At 57.8% G+C, this 22,406-nt stretch overlaps 4 protein-coding genes across 11 annotated transcripts in view; 3 read left to right on the plus strand and 1 right to left on the minus strand.

The window, feature by feature from the left end:
* The first annotated feature begins 8 nt into the window (after window positions 1-8).
* Window positions 9-2,700, plus strand: C30H22orf15 (chromosome 30 C22orf15 homolog). 2 transcript variants are annotated; one of them, XM_045802520.2, is made up of 7 exons: window positions 9-135; window positions 301-327; window positions 954-1,040; window positions 1,129-1,266; window positions 1,498-1,572; window positions 1,653-1,813; window positions 2,150-2,700. In XM_045802520.2, the coding sequence occupies exons 1-6, from the start codon at window positions 9-11 to the stop codon at window positions 1,790-1,792; spliced, it is 594 nt and encodes a 197-aa protein (XP_045658476.1). In that variant the 3' UTR covers window positions 1,793-1,813; window positions 2,150-2,700. The 2 variants fall into 2 exon arrangements, with proteins under 2 accessions (XP_045658476.1, XP_045658477.1); XM_045802521.2 differs by having other exon boundaries at window positions 2,153-2,700.
* Window positions 2,671-4,640, minus strand: CHCHD10 (coiled-coil-helix-coiled-coil-helix domain containing 10). Its single transcript, XM_045802522.1, has 4 exons — window positions 4,480-4,640; window positions 4,008-4,215; window positions 2,980-3,127; window positions 2,671-2,879 (listed from the first exon to the last, which is right to left on the minus strand). The coding sequence occupies exons 1-4, from the start codon at window positions 4,518-4,520 to the stop codon at window positions 2,860-2,862; spliced, it is 417 nt and encodes a 138-aa protein (XP_045658478.1). The 5' UTR covers window positions 4,521-4,640; the 3' UTR covers window positions 2,671-2,859.
* Window positions 4,641-6,724: 2,084 nt separating this feature from the next.
* MMP11 (matrix metallopeptidase 11) lies at window positions 6,725-17,115 on the plus strand. 5 transcript variants are annotated; one of them, XM_045802516.2, is made up of 8 exons: window positions 6,725-6,881; window positions 10,464-10,534; window positions 13,215-13,358; window positions 13,438-13,571; window positions 13,712-13,953; window positions 14,040-14,256; window positions 14,846-15,306; window positions 16,255-17,115. In XM_045802516.2, the coding sequence occupies exons 1-8, from the start codon at window positions 6,771-6,773 to the stop codon at window positions 16,303-16,305; spliced, it is 1,431 nt and encodes a 476-aa protein (XP_045658472.1). In that variant the 5' UTR covers window positions 6,725-6,770; the 3' UTR covers window positions 16,306-17,115. The 5 variants fall into 5 exon arrangements, with proteins under 5 accessions (XP_045658472.1, XP_045658468.1, XP_045658469.1 ...); XM_045802512.2 differs by lacking the exon at window positions 10,464-10,534 and adding an exon at window positions 12,056-12,285 and having other exon boundaries at window positions 6,726-6,881; XM_045802513.2 differs by lacking the exon at window positions 10,464-10,534 and adding an exon at window positions 12,056-12,285 and having other exon boundaries at window positions 6,731-6,881; window positions 15,049-15,306.
* A 1,170-nt stretch (window positions 17,116-18,285) lies between these two features.
* SMARCB1 (SWI/SNF related BAF chromatin remodeling complex subunit B1) overlaps window positions 18,286-22,406 on the plus strand; it is a 36,386-nt gene continuing 32,265 nt past the window's right edge. For 2 of the 3 annotated variants that reach the window (XM_045802507.2, XM_045802508.2), the window contains exon 1: window positions 18,287-18,576. In XM_045802507.2, coding sequence (XP_045658463.1) covers window positions 18,484-18,576 — 93 coding nt within the window. In that variant the 5' untranslated portion in view covers window positions 18,287-18,483. Of the gene's footprint in view, window positions 18,577-22,406 lie in introns of all 3 variants that reach the window. The other variant, XM_045802509.2, reaches the window with a different exon arrangement.

The following is a 22,406-nucleotide window of genomic DNA, read 5'->3' on the forward strand; positions in this document are numbered from 1 at the left end:
CCACTGCCATGGAGACCAGCTTGGAAGCCAGGAGGGCCTCCGTCTCCTCGTCTCCTCGGGCTGCTCTGACCCAGCAGCCGGGAGGAAGAAGAAGCCAAAGGGACCCCTCTAGACTGGTGGAGCCCGGCCCCAACGGTAACCAAGCAAGGACCGAAGCCCAGATCCACCCACCCATCCCCATACACATTTCCTGGCAGCGCCATCCCTCCCCGAACAGATCTCTGCCCTAGATCCTTCCTTAGTTGGAAAGTCGGAGGTTCGGGGATCAAAGCCCCCACGTCTGTCTCCTCTCCCCTGCAGCCATGTTTATCAAAGTGATGTTTGGAGGTAAGTGGGGTCCCCTGTCCCTACACATGGGTAGGGGGATGGTACATTCAGAGGCCTGCTTCCTTCTGCCCTGGGGGAGATTGGGGAGGCAGTGTGGGGAAGGGGGATGCACTTGCATAAAAGGATGGGGGGGGGTTTAGAGAAACAGCTCTATGAAGAGGCAGCGAGAATGCCTGGATCCCTTGAGGGACAACCCAGATGGCTGGGTCCTGGGAAATCCCATGGGCTCCTCCAGAAAAGCACCCACGACATCACCATGGGGTGTGTTTTTAAGTCACACAATCTCTAACCTGGTCGGTGGTCCTCAAGCTGCAGGATACATCAAGCACCTAGAGCCCTGACTTCTGGTGGCAGGTGGGGCTGGGGTGGGAGGCGGGGGGTCTAGTGCTGGAGGTGAAGTCCTGTGCAGAGGCAGTGCTGGAGCGGGAGGGGGGCATCTGGTGCAGGAGGCAGGAGCTGTGTGCCCCCGTCACCGACATCTCAAAAGATAGATGGAGGAAGGTACAGTCTTAATCCTGGAGCCCTATTCCCTGCTCTGGTTAGAGAAGAGATGGAAGGGAGACCAGATGGTCCCAGATGGGGGAATCAGAGGGTCCTATTCAGTCACTTCTGCCCCACCCCTACAGCTGGCTGCTGGGAACTGGTGAACACCTGGTGCAGCCCCGTGACCCTCACAGCCCACTTGAGGAAGAGAGGGCAGGTGCCCCAAGATGGTGAGAGGGCAGGGCGGGGTACTGGGGAGGAGGGACCAAGGGCCCCCAGGCAGAGGTGCCAGCCTGCTTTGCCTCCCTGCCTTCCCAGCGATCATTGCCCTCCTGGCTGAGGATGGGCACTTGGTGAGTCTGGATGAGGGACTGGAGGAGGGGGCTTCCCAGGCCCCTTCCACGAGCAGCCCCCTGCTGCAGGAGCGTGGGACCTATGTCCTCGTGCAGATCATCAGTAAGTGGGGCCCAAGATTTCCCCCCAGAGTTATGCTGGAATGTGAGAGGGGGACAGCAGTCCAGAGACCACCCAAGGCCCTGGCCAGCCCCATTTTGGCCAGGACCTAGCCCTGACTCTTCCCATCCAATGCCTTGTTGGCTCCAGCCAGGACCAGCGAACAGGTCCAGAGGGAGAGGTGGGGGTGGAGACCAGCAGGCCAGTCAGGAATTGGTCTTCCTCCCTCCACAGAGGGGGAGGGTGGGGCCCCCACCCGCTATGAGTCCCTACTGGAGAACCTGGATGACCAGTATCCAGAGCTAGCAGGTGAGTGTCACGGTTGAGCCCCAGGGGGAGGGTGCACCTTCTCCCCAGCACCCACTGGTAGGGCTTCCTGGGCCTTCCAGAGGAGCTTCACTACCTGTCAGGCCTACACCCCATGAGTGATGGCCGGAAGAGGCGCACGAGCACTCGGCGTGGCCACCAGGAGCAAGGCCCCCTTTCAAGGCCACGAAGGATGGGCTCCCTGCCATCCAGGACCCGCTAGCTGGGGCCAGGAGCCAGCCAGGTAAGGAGGAGACATGGCCACCGGGGGGATGCTCACACCCAAAGTCCCAGGGGAACAAGCTTGTGTGCTGATATACCACAAACCCCACCCCCACACCCCGCGCACACATACACATACATACCTACAAGGTGGAACACACTGCACCGAGACACATCCCTGCCACTCCACTGAACTAGTACCCAAGGGCAGGAACGTCCTCAGTGCCCTGGAGATAGCGAATAGAGCCTGGCACACAATAGGTGCTCAATGCAAAGGTGATGAACTCAGTGAAGGGAGCACAGAGCATGTGACAGTGAGGTCCGCCTTGGGTTTGAAGGGCCTGCTTGTCTGTTCCAGCAGGTCCTGTGATCTGGCACATCAAGCCAAGTGGCTGAGCTGGACTCTCATCCAAGAGGGTTGGCTGTGACCTCTGCCATGTGTGATCGGGCCCAAACAGCAGCCCACGGGCATTCTTCTTGCAGAATCTGGACTTACTGAGAGTTGCATCAGCCAGAGGGTCAAGGTCGCAGACCTGATGTGAGGCCACCAAGGGCAGCCCCCAAGATGTGGGTGCAGAGAAAGGGATCCAGAGGCAGAGACAAGGAGGGTGAAGGGGGCAAGCATCCCTGAGAGCAGGAGACAACAATCAGCCACCTCCACGGATTCTAGTCCCCAGAGTCAGATGCCCTTGGGGTCCCTGCTACTGCCTCACTCCTATCTGGACTGTCCAAGGTCATCAGATTACAACAGGGCTCCTCCCCTGACCCCACCCTAGATGTCAGCTTAAGGTGAAGCAATTCCACCCCACAGACGGACATCCATCCATGCTCCTTGACTCCACCCCAGCAGACAGGCTAGTGAGAGGGCACACGGCAGGCTATGATCTAAAATAAACTCTTTTAATTGCACATTTGCGTCTCCGGTCATCTGTGGGGTGAGAAACCCCCTCCTCACTCCCAATCCCAGCTACGTGGGTACAATCTGACGTCATGGTCCGGCTGTCGATGAAGGGGTGCAGGTGGGTGCAGGGCTGGCTCATGGATCTGCACCAGTCCGCACCTGTCTCTTCAGGGCAGGGAGCTCAGACCTACAGAAGGAGGGGTGGCAGAGGCTGGTGGTCAGCCTGCAGGTGCAGGAAGAGGGACTATCCCTCCCACTCCTGCCTGGGTCAGGGGCTGCCCACTCACCATGGTTGTACTTGCACTGCTTCAGGGCCTCGCTGAAGCCCTCACACAGGGACAGGTCACTCTGAGTGGTGGAGCAGTCCAGAAACTGCCTGATCTCGTAGGCGCAGGGCCCCAACTGCAGGGGCTGGGGGCCAGTGCGTGTGGGAGCCTGGCATGTGGCACAGAGGCAGCAAAGTCAGCTCCAGGCTGGCACCCAGAAGTGGGCTCCAAAGCTAGGGGCTGCCGGCCCCTCCCCACACCCCCAGTCCAGGTGCCCCTGGGACCCGTGGCAGGCTGAGTGACTCGGGCCGGCCTGCCCTGTCTAGCCTCAGCTGCTCCATCAGCGAAAACAGAAAGAGCCCACAGCCCTGTCAAACCCACTCAGCTGATGCTAATGCCGGTATGGACAGCATTTTCCAATTGCTTCATAATGGGCTCGCTGAGCAGGTAGGGCCTAAGAGGTGGGAGAAGGCTCTAGAAAAGCAAGGTGATGTGCTTGTACTCTTGGGAGTATAAGCCCCACCCCCAAAAGTACAGCAGCTTCCAGCCTCATCCTCATGACCCTTGACCCTACCACTAAGCTGCATTTAGCTCAGGACTGGTGGGGTGCCCAGTAGGGGATAGGTGAGCAGGAACCGGGCTCAGAGTTGCTGGCTACCCCTTGCCCTTGGGATGCAGGGACTACAGGGCACAACCCGGGAACAGGGAGAGCAGGAACTCGAGTACTTCAACATTCCTCCCCTCCACTAGCGTTAGGTTACCTTGGGCCAGTCTCTGAAGCGCTAAAGGCTTTGGTTTCCCCATTTTTAAAGGGCTTTTGGTCCCTGGCCGTCTAGGGACCTTGGCCTCAGGGGCTAGGAGAGCCTGCCTGCGAGTGACAGGAGGCCAAAAGCAGAGTGAGGAATAAGGCCCTTCTTGGGAAAAGTCCTGGGCCTGAGGCAGCTCTGAACACGCACGCCAGGGCTCTTCTCGCTGGACATTCCAGCAGCTCCCTACTACGTGGCCCTTGTGAGAAGTCGGCCTCAGTTTCTCCTGAGCCCGCTGCTCACCTGCTGAGCGGCAGGCTGGGCGGGCTCTGAGCTCCCCCCGCTGAAGGCTCCGGTCAGGGCGCTACCCACGACATGTCCCACAGCCGAGCCCACGGCCACTCCAGCGGCCGTGGACGCCATCTGCGCCATCAAGCCGGGCTGGCCCGACGGGGCGGGGGCCGGTGCAGCGGCCGAGGGCGGCGGGTGCGCGGGCGGGTGAACAGTGCGGCTGCGCGGTGGGGAGGAAGTAGGGTTAATCCGGGCCGGACCCCTGAACTGGGGCCCCAGGGGCCTGCAGTTTCGGGACACGAACCCTGTTCTCCTTCCCCCTCCCCAGGGCGGGGGACCACCGTCTTAGACACGCGGTTGCGGCACCCCGCCCCTCCCCCCACCAAGATGGCGCAGCAGCCGCCAAGGTCAAGCTATCACGCCCTTGTGGGGGAGCGCCCGCGCTTCCCTAGCCCCCTCCCACCCGCCCCTGTCTCGCTCACACCTGGCTGGCCGGGCGGCCGCGCTTCGGCTCCCCCGGGGCATGGTGGTGGCGGAGAAACTCGGCCCAGCGCAGTCAGAGACGGCGACAGTGGCAGCGGTTCGGTCTCGGGGACAAACGCCGTACGGCTAAACACTGCCGGCGCAAGGGGGTGGGGCCTAGGGGACACGCCTCCAGACGGAGTCGCTGGGCTTGCGGCCGCGCTCACCTTTACGCGGGTCTCCGGCCTTGGCCCTTACGGGTTCACCTCGTCTCAGCGTCCTTCTTAGCTGGCAGTGTTACCCCGCGCCCTCCCTGTGCCTGGCCCGAGCTGTGTGGGCCCTGGGGACACAGTCCAGTCCTGCAAAGTGCCGAGGGCTTACGCCGAGGCGACGGGTCAAGTCCCTTCAAAAACCACCGCGGAGCGCAGGGAGGCGGGTTGGTTGCTGTCCGAGCGCAGGGGAGAAATAGACAGGGAGGCGACCGGATGAAGCCAGCAAGGGAGGGGCACGAGGCGCTAGGCTAGGCTCTGATCCCCCTCCTACGGACTGAGTTTACCAACTACGACTTGGCCCCAGGGTCGCTGGCGTGGGGTGGAGTAGAGCTGGGAAGAAATACCCGGAGGAAGGCCCGGCGCGACCTGTCCCCAGAACGCCCGCCAGGGGGCGTCCCGAGCCTCTCTTAGACTCCATCCCGGCTCAAAAGCGCTGCAACCTTGGGAAGCCTTGCGCAGCACCCTCCTGGGGTGAGATGAACCCCACCCCCACCCCCGCCATGCGGCCCAGCACCTCGCCTGACACCCGACCCCGCAAAAGATGCAGCGCTGGACAGTGACAGCGTTTACAGGACGTAAAAGCAGCATGCCCCTTCCAAAGGTGCCCAGAGGTGTTTGCGCAGGTTTGAATCCTTTGGCCTCGCGGTTTTACCACTTTGGTTCCAGGCCAAGGGAAGGGCGGACGCGCGGATTTAGGACGCTTCCCAGCCCTTCAGGAACTTGAGGTTTACGTTTTTTTTCTGAGTGATTTCTTGATGACCATATTATTACCCTTGGGCTGGGAGGAGCTCTGATTTCTTTACCCTCCCCATCACTGTCCCGTGTGCGGGTGGTGGCCCTGTGGCACCGGGATTGCAGGGAGGATGAAATCACCCCAAGCAGAAGTGAGTCACTTTCAAGAAAAAGATTGGTAACACTTCAGGTCTGTCTTGTCTTTCTCTCCTGGCCCTCTAGGAGTCTCTGTGGGGCCTCCTGGAGAGGCTACCAGAACTCCCTGAACTGGGACCTGGAGGGAGAGGCTGAGTGGGTCAGATTGCCCTCCTCTCCCTATTCGACTCCTTCCCTTTTTCCGCCCAGGGTGCCCACAGGCTCACCTTGCAGCCTCTCAGGACCCTGCCTGGCAGGATGGGAGCCACTGCTGGCCTGGGCTCTACATTACCCATGATGGAGCAGATCGCCTTAGTGATGAGGCCCCAGGTCATGAGCGTGGAGGATGATCTTCCAGAATACGGACACCACCCTGTCCTTTGATTTTCACTTCCTCTCTCTCGGGTCGCAGGAGGCTGGCCCCTAGGGCCCCTGTGGAGCATGTTAGTCTCTTGGGCAGCCAGTGCCCCACTCAGACACTGTCCCCCCACCTGCCTCAGTCTGCTGATAGCACCCTCCCTCCCGACCCCTCCACTTGCCTGCTGATCTGGGAAAGCCTGATCTGGTCCCTTCCTCTTGAGCCCTCAGTTTTCCCATTTATAAATTGTCTGTAGTTCTAAGCTGGGAGGCTGGCCAGCCTCCTCCTTATGCCTCAGTTTCCCTTGGGACACATCCCTTGTCTCAGAGGGGCTATTGTGCCATCTTCCAGATCCGCTAAGGCTGTAAGGGTTAGGAAAACTTGCCCATGGGAAGAAACACCTGTCATAGGCTAGCAGTAGGTCAGAGGTCAGGCCACCAGGAAGACCAGCTAGGGAAAGCCTTCCAAAGGTGGGGGTAGGGACCAGAAGGAGTGAAACCCAACCCCTCTCAGACTCCCCACAGCACAGTGGGGAAACTGAGGCCCGGAGTAGCACCAGCTGGCCTCGGTCACCCAGCACCAGGCCTCAGAGACCTCAGGCTCGGCCAGCCTCCGGGAAAGGCTGGGTCTCCGGTCCCCGGCCCCAGCCGGGCCAGCCCCTCCCCGTCCACCTCCCCCACGCTGGCCGCGGCCACCGCGGGGAGAATTTAGAACAAAAGGCGCGAGAGGCGGGACCGGGGCGGGACAGGGGCGGGGCGGAGGCTATAAGGGGCGGTGGCCCGTCGCGGCCCAGCAGGCCCAGCAGCCCCGGGGCGGATGGCTCGGGCCGCCCGGCTCCGCGGCGCGGTCCTGCGCACCCTCCTGCTCCCGCTGCTGCTGTTGCTGCTCCCGCCGCCGCCGCTGCTAGCCTGGGCCCCGCGGCCCCCGGTGAGTGCCCTCCGCCGGTCGGCCGCTCCTCGCCGAGGGGGTGCCGGGCATGCAGGCTGGGCCCAGTGGCCGAGCCGGACCCACGGGGGCGCCCGGGGTGGCCTGGAGCGGCCCCTTACCCGAAACGCTTTCTGGGTCCCTGTGGACGTGAAAGATAGTGAGCTTCCCGTCCCTGGAGGTGTGCAAGTGGAGCCTGCGCCGGGATCGCTCAGGCTGGTGAGGCGGAACTCCACGCTAGACGCACGCCCCCTCCCAGCGTGGGGACCTGCTCCTCGGCGCCCTAGCGCCAGATGCTGGGCTGTGTGCTGGGCCAGGTAGCAGAGGGAGTGGTTACAGGGCCTCCTATTCATCGCAGGGACAAAGCCTCAGACTGGTGTCAGCCTCCAGGTGTGTGGCCTCGATGAGCACACCTCCAAGGGTGCAGTGAGCTGGAGGATTAAGGAAGAGCTGGGAGGGCAGTACTGCGCTGGGGCAAATGGGGTCTGAGCCCGGAAGAGGTGGCACCACCTGGGCACCTACAAGTGGCAAGTTTGGGAGGTATGAAGCCAGGACAGCATGAGTGTGAGAGCTACGGGGAGGGCGTGTGTGTGCATGTGTGTGCATGTATGTGTGACAGAGAAAGTAAGAAAGAAGAGCTTAGAGTGGGCAGCGCAGACCCTCAGAAAGGAAGGGGGTGGGGAGAGAAAGGGAAGAGAGAAGAATGTGTGATCAGGAGACAAGACAGCCCCCAGGGGAGAGGGCAGCAGAGTGACTAGAGGAATGGCAGTCACGGGGTGTTGTGTGACGGCCTGTGTGTGCCCAGCTGGGGCCTCGAGGGGCCACTCACAAGGGTGGCCAGGCAGAGCCCGGGCAACTGCAGGCCCACAGGCCCCTTGGACCTCAGCTGTGGCATTCAGACAGCTCAGGCCGGAATGGGAGCATTGGGAGGTGCGACAGGCAGGAGTCGTGGAATGGTCCTGTAACAGGGGAGATTTGACCAGCCCGGCCCCCTCTGTCCAGTCACACCAGCTCTGCTCTGGCCAGCCTTGCCCCATCCTGGCTGTGGGAGCAGAAGAGGATAGGATGGGTGGTTAGGAAAGGGGGGCAACTCAGTCCGGAGGCTCTACCTCTTCCCCAACTCCTCCCAGTCCCCTTGGACTTGGGGCAGAGTCCGGAATCCCTGTGGGTAGCCAGTTGACCCCCCGGGTTCAGGAATTGGAAATCTGGGTTTGAACTGTGTACCCTAGGTGAGTCCTCTTGTGTCTTAGGACCCCACCCTTCAGTCTTGATGGCGGGGGGGGGGGCGCGGGCGGATAACAGTGCCCACTGCTGGGCACTGAGGATTAAATGAGGTAATGGGAAGAGAGGGCACAGCCAGTCACGCTGGACACACACTGTCACCTGTGGCTGCCACTTTGATGCTCGTGCAGGGTCAGTCGGGGCTGGGTGTGAGCTGGGCTGTTGTCTGTCCCTCTGAAGATATGCAGGGAGCATTTGGGGTCGCCTTCGCCGCGTTTATCCCCAGGCAGGCTGCCGTAAGCAGGGCCAGGAGAGCTCTGTAAATATTTATCCACCCCAGTTCGCAGCTTTCAGGGTTGATGAAAGCCCCACAGCCGGGTGGGGCCGCTGCGTTCCCTCCTGGAGCCAGCAGGGGAGGGGGGCAGTAGATGGACCTGCCTGTTGCCTGACATAACCTGGGCAGGTTGCTTGACCTCTCTGAGCCTCAGAGGGGCGTGGTGCTGCAGAAAACGGTGGGTGATGCTCCCCATTCTTTCTCACAGCCTAACAAAGTGCCCTCCTACCAGGGTCGCCTCCTGCTGATGTGGAAGGCAGAGCTGTTACTAATTATCCCCGTTGGACCAATAGCAAACTGAGGCTCAGAGAGGGGCGAAACTAGCCCGGCCTTACCCAGCAGTTTTCTGGTTTGGGGTCCTTTATCTCCCCTCTACGGGGTGCCTCCCATTTTCTAGATTGGAAGTTGACCCAGATGCTGACCCCAAGCGTGTAGCTCAACCAGGAGACAGAGTCAGCTGAGAAGTTCTTCAAGTATGTTTGACGCTGTGGTTTGGTGCCCCCAAGAGGAAGGGGGGGTGAGTGAGCTCAGTGCCCACCACAAGGCAGGCCAGGGGAGGCTCCTGACTGAGGAAGAGAAGGGAAGGCATCAGAGAAAGAAACCCTTCTCAGGAATCTGGGTTTTGGGGATAGGCCAAGAGTTGAAGAGGTGGGGGGAGGGGGGCACTCTTGCAGGGCGGGGGGGGGGGGCGGTGTGGCAGATCGAGCCCCAGGTCTAGGCCCAGCTCTTCTCTGACTTGCTGTGTGACCCTGGGCAAAGTCCTTGATCTCTCTGGGCTCTGTTTCTTCCTCTGAGAAATGCGGTGGTGCCCGCTCCCCAACCCTCCCAGGGCTGTAGACAAGGCCAGGTATGGTCTGTGCCGACCACCCCCCTCACCAAATCCCAGCAGCCTTAGGAGGATGAAGCTCGCCAATCTTAGGGATCAGCAAGGGGCTTTGTGCCGGGCCTTGCACTTAAGGTGCCTGACCCCAGGCCAGAAAAGACTGAGAAAGATGAAGTGTGGGAGGTCCGCAGGGCAAGGAGCATGTGTCCCATCCCAGTAATGGGGAAACTGAGGCCAAGAGCCATTAAATGATGGGCTCCAAATACCACATATTTGAAAGGAGACCTCGATTCTAGTGCCTCCTCACTCACTCCAAGACCAGTGAGTGTGACAGGGACAATGAGCCTGCGCCTCTGGCTTTGGGGAGACCCTGCACCAGTCACTCTTCTCTGAGCCTGCAAGCTCCCCGCTGCTAGCTGCTTATGATTTAGTCTGGTAACTCTGGGGGAGCTGGCCCCCAGGTGAGCGGCGGGAGCTGTAGCACATGTGGCGAGAGCAGATTTCTAGGCGTGGGAGGGGAGGGCCCACAGGGGCAAGGAGCTGGGCCAGGGCAGAGGCTATGGTGGGCAGTAGAGAAGGAGGGTATTGAAAGCCCTCTGCTATGGTGCCATCCCCATTGGACAGAGCATCAAAGCTAAAAGAGGGAGGGGACTTGCCCAGGGTCCCCCCATCCAGGGTGACCGTGGCATAGGACTGGGCCCTCTGACTCTCAGACTGTGGCTCTTTCTGTTGGACTGAGAGTACATGATCCAGGGGTCTGGGCACAGATCTAGAGCTTCATGGGGACAGGAGAGGAAGGGATGGTGTGTGTGTCCATTACCCACCCTCCCTCCGTGGCCGGCTGCTCCAGGCCTCACTGGAGGGCAGAGGAGATGAGAGAATTCTGCCCAGAGGTGTGATTAGAGCTGGTAGGCTGGGCTCTGGGCTGTTTGGGGCTCCCAGGGGACAACCCAGTCCTGCCCTTTCCAGGGTTGGGGGGAAGGAATCTGTTTATCCAGGAAGTCAAGGGGGCAGTGTGGGGAGGAGAAGGGGTAGGCTCTCATGGCTAGGCACACAGACCTGGGGTCCACATCCTTAAGAGACCTCACATATGTATCTTCCCCACCTTCCTGGGGGTGTGGGGGTGGAGGTTCAGCGAGCTGAACCAGAGTGCCTGGGAAGTAGCAGGTGCTTAATAATTTCCCATTCCTTCTCTTCTGTCACCAAGGTGAGGCCAGCCTGGATCCCTCCTCCAGGGGAAGGGTGGCTCCAGCCTGAAGAGCACAGCAGAGGTAGCAGGTAGGGAGTGGGTTGTGAGCACAGACAGCCTACCACCTGCCAGCTGTTACCTGGGCAAGTTGCTTAACTTCTCTGGGCTCAGTTTTCTCGTCTGAGAAATGGGGGATGATGACAGTGGAGTTAGTGAGAAATCCCATCAGGGGCTAAGAGCATGTCTGTGGAACTGTTGGTAGGGGCTAGTCTAGATACAGGTGAACTACAAGTGATAAGTACTTGACTAGCAGTAAGTCCAGTATCGACTGGAACCTACAAGCCAGTGAGGCTGGGCTCTGCCAGATAACTAACCATTCAGTAAGCAAGCTCTGAAATTAGAAAGCTGCTCCAGGCTTCTTCTCAAACCCCAGGTAGCTGTGTCCCTGGGTGTTCAGAAGACCCCTTCCTAGTGGGGTGTTCTTGGGGTTGAGTCTGGGTGACTCTGGAAGGTTGAGTTATTGATGATTCCAAAATTCGGAGACTGGGGGTGCTGGGACAATGATCAGAGTCCTGGGATGCCTAGGTCCTGGGAGAGCTGCCAGAGGCTAAGGGCGAGGGTGGAGCCTGGGTGGCCTGACTCCCACCCCATATATGGCTGTGGGGAGGCCCCAGCTGCAGAGACCAGTCAGCCCCAGACCAGACAGGCGCTTAGTCTCTAACAAACAGCATGGCTCCATGCCTCTCCAGCTTTGCATAGTATCCCTCCCTAGCCTAGCCTTTGCCTCCTGCCTGGGACACCGGAGTCCTCACCTGGCCCCACCCGTGCCCTTGCTGGGTGACCTTCAAGGGTCTCCCAACCTCCCCGAGCTTCTGCTGTTTTTAAGGCATGAGAACTGTGACCCCTGCCTTGGATGTTGCAGAGGGTGGCAGCTCGGGGTCAGAATCCCCATCTGTGGCGCTGGGGCTCCAGCAGGGCAGGGCTGGGTGGGGCTAGGCATCTGGTAATTGTCTGTTTCCCCCTGTGCATGCATGGATCAACATAGGGGAGGTATTTTCCCCATTTGTCAGGTGAGCAAATCAAGGCTGTGCTGCAGGGCTGCAGCTCTTCCACACTGGGGAGTGGTGGTGGTGGGTGTCCTGGGCAGGAGCCCATTCAGGTAACTGAAAAGGCCCGAGTTGGTGGGGGCGGGAGTGGGGGGGGGGAGGCAAGAAGAAAGGAAGGGGAAAAAGTGTTTGCTGGGGTAGAGGCCAGTACGGGGAGCAGGAAGACCTTGCCTGGCATTTCCTGGAAAGCTTTGTAGGATCTATTCCTGGGTGAGTGTGGCGAGTAGTCAGGGGCTGCACCCTGACCCAGAACTTACTGGCCCAAGGGGCTGGATAGGCAGCCCAGGCCCTCCAGGAGGGGGCAGGAAGGCAGCAGGATGCCTTGGAACAAGGCCTCAGGAAATCTGAGCCAGTCCAAGCCAAAGGGCCCTGGCGTGTGATGGCTTGCATACCTGGCCTTCAGTTTGCCCATCCACAAGGTGGGCTGGGCTTGAGCATGGGTATGCTGATGGACCATGAGGACCCAGGGCCTGATCAAGCCTTTGCATCCTATCTCCTGCCCAGGATGCACCCCGCCACCACCCTGTGAGGAAGGGGCCACAGCCTTGGCATGAAGCTGCTCCCAGCAGCCTGGCCCCTGCCCCTACCGCCCAGGAGACTCCCCGGCCTGCCAGCAGCCCCAGACCTCCCCGCTGCGGTGTGCCTGACCCGCCTGATGGGCGGAGTGCCCGCAACCGCCAAAAGCGGTTCGTGCTGTCAGGTGGGCGCTGGGAAAAAACGGACCTCACCTACAGGTAGGGGCCAGCAGCTGTGGGAGCAGGCTCTAGACCTCTACCTGTGTGTCTGTGTGTGAACTGCCACCCTCTTCTGCTTCTTGACACACGCGCTGGAACTAGATCTCTGTGGTTAACAGACCTGTGTATCTACTGACCCCCGAGCCATCCATGGACCAACTCCCTAAACCCCAACTTAGATGCACACACAGACAGCACCCTACCACAGCCGTGTGTGCCCACGGCGGAGGGGCAGTAGCTCTGTCAACACGTGAAAAGTCTCAGCACACAGCTGGTGGCTCCATCGACATGCGGGGCATGGCCATCAGTCACCCAGGCAGCCTCTAGTGGGGACCTAGTAAGTGCCAGGCCCTGGGACTCTGCGATAAATGAAGGAAACACGGCCTGTCCTCTCAGGGAGCTACGCATTAACCGTGTCCTTGTGCAGACCTACCTACCATCAGAGCTTGGACTCTGTACGGGTGGGAGCAATGGTGAGTGAGCAGGACAGGTAACATTGGGAGTGATGCAGAAGCTGAGACTTCTCCTGCAGCTGGGGGTTGGCCCCGGGACAGAAGGCACGTGAAGGATGATGGTGTCACACAGATCGGAGCTCAGAAATGTCCTGGGTGGGGAACTGAAACCAAAATGGGGTCAAGGGGCCAGGGTCTCTCCACAGTGAGTGGCACAATCAGGTCTAGAAGGTGGGTCTTGGGGCTCCTGGTTCTGCATTCTTTCCACCAAATGCAGACACCTGTGTGCACCAAAGGACATACAAACCCACACAAAGATGTTCCCCTGTGGAAGAGGGACCGCAGCTGAGGCCCAGAGCACACCTGGCTTGTGTCCCACGTGCATGCATCCCCACTGAGCATCCAGGGGCAACTCCTGGCCCATCAGCCAGCAGGGGCTGTCCCAAGCGAGGCCCAGGCCCCTCCTCCTCCCTCCAGGATCCTCCGGTTCCCGTGGCAGCTGGTACGGGAGCAGGTGCGGCAGACAGTGGCAGAGGCCCTCCAGGTGTGGAGCGAGGTGACACCACTCACCTTCACCGAGGTGCATGAGGGCCATGCTGACATCATGATCGACTTTACCAGGTGAACCAGTGGCCTCAGACCCCACCGGGAAGTAGCCCCACCTGTCCGCAGCCACTGACTCTGCCCCACCCACCCGCAGGTACTGGCATGGGGACAACCTGCCATTTGATGGGCCTGGGGGCATCCTGGCTCATGCCTTTTTCCCCAAGACCCACCGAGAAGGAGATGTCCACTTCGACTATGACGAGACCTGGACTATCGGGAACAACCAGGGTATGGGGCTGGGGACCCACTTTCCAGATGGGGCAACTAAAGATCATAGTGAATGGGGACAAGTCCTTGAGCTGGGCTCTGGAGCTTGGGTGTCTTGTGGCAGGAACTTTGGGGATTGCTGAGCTATCTCCCTTTTCCAGGCACAGACCTCCTGCAGGTGGCGGCCCACGAATTTGGCCACGTGCTGGGGCTGCAGCACACGCCGGCTGCTAAGGCACTTATGTCCCCTTTCTACACCTTCCGCTACCCGCTGAGCCTCAGTCCAGATGACCGCAGGGGCATCCAGCACCTCTATGGCCGACCCCGGCCAGCCCCCACCTCCAGGCCCCCGGCTGTGGGCCTGCAGGCTGGAGTGGACACCAACGAGATTGCCCCGCTAGAGGTGAGGCTCTGCTCCCAGCTCCCTTCACCCTCTGGCCTCTGTGGCTCCAGTGCGGGCTCTTTCTCAGCCCTTCTCTCCCACGCCAGCCGGAAGCCCCACCAGATGCCTGCGAGATCACCTTTGATGCAGTCTCCACCATCCGTGGTGAGCTCTTCTTCTTCAAGGCGGGCTTCGTGTGGCGGCTGCGTGGGGGCCGGCTGCAGCCTGGCTACCCTGCGCTGGCTTCTCGTCACTGGCAGGGACTGCCCAGCCCTGTGGATGCAGCCTTCGAAGATGCCCAGGGCCACATCTGGTTCTTCCAAGGTAAGGGGGACTGGGGTGCCGGCTCAGGAGACTTCCAGGAGCCAGGAACATCATGGCCAAGGAGAGGGCCAGCCAGACAGACATACTGGGCAGGGGAAGGGTGCCTGAAGTTTGAGGGCCAAGGGAGAGCGTGGGAGGCTCCCAGAGGAGGTGGCTCTCAAGATGGGAATAGAATAGAAGGTATTACACGGTGGGCCGTGCATCAGTGCATTCAACCCTCGAAGCCATCCTGGGGGTGGGGGTGCGTGTGATTAGTATGCCTGCTCTAGAGTTGAGGTCTCTGGGGAGTAGACGTGGTGAAGTGAGTCGCCTGAGGATACAGTTTGGAGACGGGAAAGCAGGGATTCGATCTAGTTCTGGCAACCCCAGAGCCTGTGCTGTAACTTTCAACCGGGAGAGACCAGAGCCTGGAACATTCTAGGTGGCAGGGACTTCAGCAACAGAGGCCCAAGCCTGCTGCGGCAAGGGTGGGGCCCAGGGACTGGTCAGAAGCACTTGTCACAGGTAGCTAAATGCCAGGGGAAGGAGTGGGAGCTCAGGAGGCCTCCTTCCCGTTTAGAATAATCTTTCGCACGTGCTACCTCCCCAGGCATGCATCACCCCAGCTTATCCCCACCGGCTCTAAATTCCCTCTGGGGAGAAGGGTGCCAAGCAGGATTACTGGGCCCGAGTGTTTTACGGACAAGGAAACCGAGGCTGGGGAAGTCCGTGGCAGTGGTGGTGGCCAGATGGGTCCACAGTGGCCGGGCGCAACAGTCAGGCAGCTCCGTTGCAGCCTCCCTTCTCTGGCAGGTGCTCAGTACTGGGTGTACAACGGCGAGAAGCCAGTCCTGGGCCCTGCACCCCTCTCTGAGCTGGGCCTGCTGGGGTCCCCCATCCAGGCCGCCTTGGCCTGGGGCCCCGAGAAGAACAAGATCTACTTCTTTGGAGGTGGAGACTACTGGCGTTTCCACCTCAGCACCCGCCGAGTGGACAGCCCTGTGCCCCGCCGGGCCACTGACTGGCGAGGGGTGCCTTCTGAGATCGACGCCGCCTTCCGGGATGCTGACGGTGCGTTGGGGTGGAGCGGCTTGTATGAGTGGTGCAAGAGCCACATCTCCCACCTGGTGGGGGCTGGGCATTAGGTCCTTATCGCAGGTCCTTTGTCCAGTGCTTTCCCCATCCACGCTCCTCCTTGTGCCAGGGCAGTGCTGTGTCCCTGTGCTGCAGATGAGAGTTATAACTGGTAAAATAATAACTGCCGCACGCTGAGGACCAATGGTGTTCTAGGCACAGCACTAAACTCCTTATGTGTCTCCTGCAGTTCTCAGAACAGCCCTCTGACATACGCTTGCTATGAAGCCAGTTTCCAGAGGGGCAAACAGAGGTTCAGGTGATGAGGTCCCTAACTGGGCCACTCAGGTGGATTGTGGGGAGCCAAGCCTCCCACCCAGGCAGTCCCTGCCTCTAACCACCAAACCACCTGGCTGGTGGCTCCCACAATCTCAAAGTACTAGAGTAGGACTGACTTGCAGTCCAGTACTTTCTCCCCTGTACCCTCAAGCTTGCTTCTGTGCTCTCCCACCTCGGGGCCTGCTGGCAGAGCAATCCTGTGTGGCTCTGGGGCTCTGGGTCACCCGCATGGTCCACCTTGCCTCAGGATGTCTGTCTATAGTCTGGCTGGCAGGTACAAGAGTAGACTGACATGGGGTGGGGTAGGGAAGGGATATGGTAAGGGGAGGGAGACTTGCTTTCCTGGGAGGTAGGGGTTGAGTGTCTGAGACTCCAGGCATCTGTCAACCTGGACAATAGTCCAGATCAGACCTGGGGGCAGGTAGGAATCCAAAGGATGGAAAGTTCTGGAATGGCCACCCTGGAGCCTGCAGGTTTCAAGGAATGCAATGGTGGTCAAGCCCTGGCAATCTGACCTCCCCCTGTGCCTGTCCCTGAGCACATCCTGACTGGCAGGTGCAGGGCCCAGTGTCTACTCACTCCAGCCTTACCCTCCTCTCTCCTCAGGCTATGCCTACTTTCTGCGCGGTCGCCTCTATTGGAAGTTCGACCCTGTGAAGGTGAAGGCCTTGGAGGGCTTCCCCCGCCTTGTGGGCCCTGACTTCTTCGGCTGTACCGAGCCTGCCAATACTTTCCGCTAACCACGACTTCGATGCTCTCAGGGCTCCTGACCCCTGCCAGGCCACTGATATCGGATAGAAACCAGTGGCCATCTTTGTGGCTGTGGGTCCAGGCACAGGATGGAGCCTGTGTTTCCTCAGGGGGGTGGGGAGGGGGTGCTGTCACTTTGACAACTGCAGGGAGTGCCACGCAGGTCGTGGTCACCTGCCAGCAACTGTCTCAGACTGGGCAAGGAGACTCTGGCGTTACTTGAGGGTGAGGGTGGTCTCAGGCCAGCCTCACCCAACCTGTGCAGGTCATAGTCAAACCCTGCTGCCCTCAGTCTCCATCCCTGTCCTCAGGTTAGCACCTCAGCAGGGCTGGGGGAGTTGAAGCCCTCATTCTGTCCCTGCTGTGAGGTTCCTGCAGGGTGCTGGCACAGGGGGGCCCTTCTCCCTTTTCCTGAGAGGTCAGCTCTGGGTAGGTGCTTGGAATTGGCTGCCTTCTAGTTGGTGATCCTAGAGATCTGTTCCCCAGGATCCAGGCCAAAAGGTCCAGAGTCAGCTGGGGAGGGGGGGGGGGTGTTTCCTGCTGGAGACCCCAGGCCCTGGAAGCCCCAACATACCTCAATCCTGTCTTGGGCTAGATCCTTCCCAGCCCTCATTCCAGCACTGGGACCCTCCAAAGTCATGTAAATGTGTGTACAGTGTGTACAAAGCCTTTTTTTTTTTTCTACTGAGTACTGTCATTAAATATGGTTATTTTCTACTTGCCTGCCTGAGTTCTTTCTGTAACTATGAAGCCAGGAAGGGGAAAGAGCTGGGAGGTAGGAGCTGGCTCAGGACCTGCTCTGTCCTGGGAGCCAGAGTCACAGTCTACTTCACCCACCCACCCAAGCTTCTAGTCCTTGGGGCCAGCCACAATGCCTAGGGCTCCTCTTGCTCCATTCCTCCATCTTGTCTGGCTGGACACCTGGAGTGGCTTTGTAATTGATTCCAGGCTTCCCCACTCACCCCTCAAGGTAACCTCCACCAAGTGGTGGTCACGTTATCTGATCATGTCCCACCCCAGCCCCAATCCTATAATACTTTGTTTCTCACTGCTCAGGACACAGAACAAACTCAGTGGTTACCACAGCCGACCCCACCTAACTCTGAAGTGTCACCTTGCCCTGCCACTCAGCCCCATGTCTATCTTCCTAGTAGCACCTATCGCACCTGAAATTGTATTAGACTGAACCATGTGAAATTGTCAGCAGTGGGCCGCTTTTGATCTGCTGCATTGTGCAGCTGGACACACGGGGGCTTTAATGCTTTCATTAGTGTTAGCTCCACTCCCAGCTGTAAGCGCTGCAGGGCAGGGCTATCTAGTTTCACTCACCACCCCACAGCTGCGCCTGTTGTAGGCGCAAAGTGCAGTTAAGGAAGAAACGGAGAAGTCTGCCTCCGTTCCAGCTCACCGATGCCCCAGCCAAACCAAATACCACCTGGGCCTTGGAATGCTGCCAAGCCTGGGGAACCTTTGCCCACACCACTCCCCCACCCAGTGTTGTCATTCTGCCCATCTCCACAGCCGCAGGAACAGCTGTGCCCGGAAATAGGGTGTCTGCTCCTAGGATTCCTCTTATCTACTCAACTACACTGCGTTTTCCGGGTGGGGAAATTGAGGTATGAATAGCTCTGGCCTCCTACTGGCCTTAGGCCTCATTTCACTCCTCCTCCACTGGACTTAGCTCTACTCCCAGCTGTGAGGCTGGGAAAACCACGGCTTGAGTCAGGGCCTCGGTTGCTATTTTTGTCAGTGAGACGTTCTGCCCGGCAACTCCACTTGGGAAGCAGCCTGGAGGAGAAACGGGTCGTGGTTCCTTTAAAGGGCCCGAAGGGGCGCGCCCCAGCCTTTTGTTTGGGCGGCGGCGGCGGCGCGCGCGTCAGCGTCAACGCCCCGCGCATGCGCACTGAGGGCGGCCTGGTCGTCGTTTGCGGCGGCGGCTGAGGACCCCGGCGGCGGCACGAGCACCGAATCGGCCCGCCCGTCGCCTCCCAGCCTCGGCTCTCCTCAGCTCGGCACGCCCCGGCTCCTCCTCAGTCTTTCCTATCCCTCGCAGCCCGGCCCCGGCCGCCCGCCTCCGCCGCCGCAATGATGATGATGGCGCTGAGCAAGACCTTCGGGCAGAAGCCCGTCAAGTTCCAGCTGGAGGACGACGGCGAGTTCTACATGATCGGCTCTGAGGTAGCCCGCGGCGCGTCCTCGTCCTCCGGCTCCGGCCCCGCGGGAGCCTCGGGGCGGGTCTGCGCGCCGGGAACGCGCGTCTCCATTCATCGCGGCGGGCGGGCGCGCGCTCGGTGCTATAGGAAGGGGCGGGGCGGGGCCTGTTTGGCTCCGCCCCGCGCACCTCAGCGTTCTGGGTTTGCTTACAGTGTTCGCTGTGGTGGGGGGCGCCCACAGCTGCCAGGGCTTAGGGCACCGCCAGGAGCCACTGGTTCCGGCCTGAGTCGGGACAACTCCAGGCAGCCGCCAAGAAACAGGATGTGTCGGTTAGCCCCTGGGGCACCTGGGGGAGAGATTTTGAACTCTTCACCTGCATCCCTCCTCCATTGCTACATCTGGGATCCTGAAATCGCAGTTTGGAAACGGGGCTTACTGATGTCTCATCCCTCTTTGTGTTGCTTACTTTTATTTACCAGTGAGGAAATAGGGAGGAGGATGCTTGCTTTTGCGTGGATAAGGCCCCAGTCTCTGAGCTAGATCAATCCGCAGTTCAGAAGAAATTGACACTTGAACTATCCTGAACTTACTCTGAATTTTGAGGGAGCGATTCTAAATATTTTCAGTTTTTAACCAGAAGTGACAGCATTTTGTTGAATCAGCTGGACAGCTGACTTTAGGAAAACCGTACAGTTGGTCCTTGTCTGGGAGTTTGTACTAAAAACTAAGCTTTTTTCTAGATTGCCTGCCTCACACTAGCCCTTTTTGATCCAAAAGTAATCCCCAGCTAGTGTATATTCCTTTTTTTTTTTTTAATTGGGGATATGCGGTTCAGATATGCAAATATCAAGCGTTAGCATCTTTCCTATGCAATGAGATGAGTGTCAATCCTGGAGAGCTAAAGCAGTTACAAGACGCCCAGGGTTGTTTCTCCTTGTAGCAGTGTTTGATATCGTATACCAACATTTCATTCTTGTTTTTAAAATAGGCATTTTTTTCTTCACAATTGAACATAGCATGAATGAATGGAGCCTCATGATGGTCATACTGAGGCTTTCAGGACACCCTGTGATTCATGGCTTGTTTTAGTTGTATCAAGTTAGGAGACCAGTGTTGTCAGTAGCATCAGGACTTTACTGTCCGTTTTTCATCAACTTTTATAAAACAGAAAGGGAGGATTTATATATCAGTTTTTCACATTACCACATCAGTGCTGCTCTTCAGACATAGCTGGGGAATTGGAGTCTGTTCCTGTCTGTGTGCCATAGCTCAGAATAGTCCTTAGTGACCTGTAGGAAGCACCTAATTGCAGGATACAGGGCATTTGAGGAGTTTCCCTATGGTATTGGGCACATTGTTTAAAGAAGCCCTTACCTGGGCACCTGGATGGCTCAGTCGGTTAAGCGTCTGCCTTCAGCTCAGGTCATGATCCCAGGGTTGTGGGATCGAGACCCGCATCGGGCTCCCCACTCTGCAGGGAGCCTGCTTCTCCCTCTGCCTCTCTCTCTCTCTCTCTCTCTCTCTCTTTCTGTGTCTCTCATGAATAAATAAATAAAATCTATAAAAAAAAGAAGAAGAAGAAGACGCCCTTACCTCATCTAATGGACAGGAAAAGCACTCAGTTTGGCCTTGACTCTAAGTGGATGCTACTTTTGAAAAGCAAGCTTTCGTTTATTAGGTGGAGTATATTGAGAGATGGGAAGGAGGAGGCCTTGTTCTAGCCCTGCTCTGCCTTCGGGTCACTTTTCTCATGTATGTGAGAGATGCGTAGACTGGATGGTGTCTAAGATCTTCCCCATAACACCTCTTAGTTTCTGGAAGACTAATTGTAGTCTTCTCTTTTGGCCCCGTTGAGTGAGAATTGTCCTGAGACCCAGTCTGTAGAAACCCAGATGGAAGAGAGGAGAGACGTCTGCTCTCTTGGGCCAGGCTGAACAATTGTCAGACCTCTGGAGGTCTGGGAAGGATTCAAGATCAGGAAGGTGACTTGATAACCAGTAGCTCCTGTGACAGCATTGGGTAGATGGCCTCCGGGCCTCTTCCCCCTTGGAAAACAGACATCAGATTCAGAGAGTTGGGTTGGCCATAGCCACACCCCTGGGCCACCATGCCACATCTGTGGAGCGGGTTCGGGGAGGCATCTGCAGTTGCAGCCAGCATGTGTGTTACTGTTCTCCGGCCATTTGCAGGTGGCTGTGTTTACCTGGCCAGAGTCACAGATCTGAGAGGACCCTAAGAAATCCCCAGGTTCACACCTCATTTTATTTTATTTTTTTTAAAGATTTATTTACTTATTTTAGAGAGAGAAGAGCATGAACAGAGTGGGAGGGGCAGAGGAAGAGGAAGAGAGAACCTCAAGCAGACTCCCTGCTCGGTGCAGAGCCCAACTCGGGGTTCAAGCTCACGACTCTGAGATCCTACTTGAGCCGAAACCAGGAGTTGGATGCTTAACCGACTGCGCCACCCAGGCGCCCCAACCTTCATTTTATGTTTGGGACACTTGGGTCCAGAGAGGTTGAAGGCTGGTTTAGGGGAAAGCCAGGAAGGCAAGCCCCGGTGTCCCAAGTTCCAAAGGGGTCTTGGGAAGGATCTAGGCGTCCTGGAGCCCTACAGGCCCTGCGAGGTACTGGTGGGGGGTATTGTTGTTAATTTCTTTACAAAAACATAGTGGAAACTATCCATTTGCCCTTGGATGGTAATGATACTCAAGCCAAATAATGCAGAGAGGGGCCTGTACCTTCTTTGTGGAGCGTGAGTGACTCGCTGTGGCCGCTCTTCTGTCAGGCTGTTCAGCAGCCCTGGTTGTCAATCCAAAAATCTATGATTCGTGAAAAAGGGAGAAACACATTTTAATTTAACAGTTACAAATAAAATCTTAAAAAAAAATAAAATAAAAACAGTTAGGGGCGCCTGGGTGGCACAGCGGTTGGGCATCTGCCTTCGGCTCAGGGCGTGATCCCGGTGTTGCGGGATCGAGTCCCACATCAGGCTCTTCTGCTATGAGCCTGCTTCTTCCTCTCCCACTCCCCCTGCTTGTGTTCCCTCTCTTGCTGGCTGTCTCTCTCTGTCAAATAAATAAATAAAATCTTAAAAAAAAAAAAATTTAACAGTTACATCATGCTGGATAGGTAAATGGAAAAAAATAATAGAAAGGGTCCTCCGTGGGGCAAAGTTCAGAGTTGTTGCATGTTTGACAGATGAGTAAGGAGACCCAGAAAAGGGCTGTGCTTCCCACACGTAGCACTCAGTCTACTGACTGTCCACTGCCATGGGACCCAAGTGGTCATTTTTGCACTGTCAGTGAAATAATTGAGTTTCTTTATGAAAAGTTGGAGACTAGATTTCTTTTCATTAAGGAAGTTCTGTGAGTATCCGGTACAGACAAACTGAAGCAGTTGTTTGGGGCAGTAATGATTTATATAGCAATCTGGTGATTGCCAGTAAGTGCTTTTTAAACTCTTTGGAAAATTCCTTTGGTGTTCCGGGTTTGAGTTTTGTTACTAAACAAAGCAACAGGGGCCATGGGGGAAATTATCCTGCATCTGTCTAAAATTAAAAGACCTTTTTGGTGTTTATTACATCATAAAAATATCAAAGTCTGGTACTTAAGATAAAAGAAAGTCAAAGAGGCCTTACATTTCTGGAAAGGGCCCAGGATCTGTAGTCTAAAATCAAAATCACCGCGAGCTTCTCAGTGAGCTCTGGGGGCCTGCCTCAGAAGCGTCTGGTCAGGCCTTTCAGAACTCAGTCCTGTTGTCAGGATGCAGAAATTATGGCCCTGGCCTAGAGGGGCAGATGTGGGCCAGATGTGCACTGCTGTTGAACCCTCGATGTCAGCAGAACGTGTTTTTATG

Source organism: Ursus americanus, chromosome 30, assembly GCF_024610735.1.
Source record: "Ursus americanus isolate L20-20 chromosome 30, mUrsAme1.1.p, whole genome shotgun sequence".
In the NCBI taxonomy this organism is placed as follows: Eukaryota; Metazoa; Chordata; class Mammalia; order Carnivora; family Ursidae; genus Ursus; species Ursus americanus.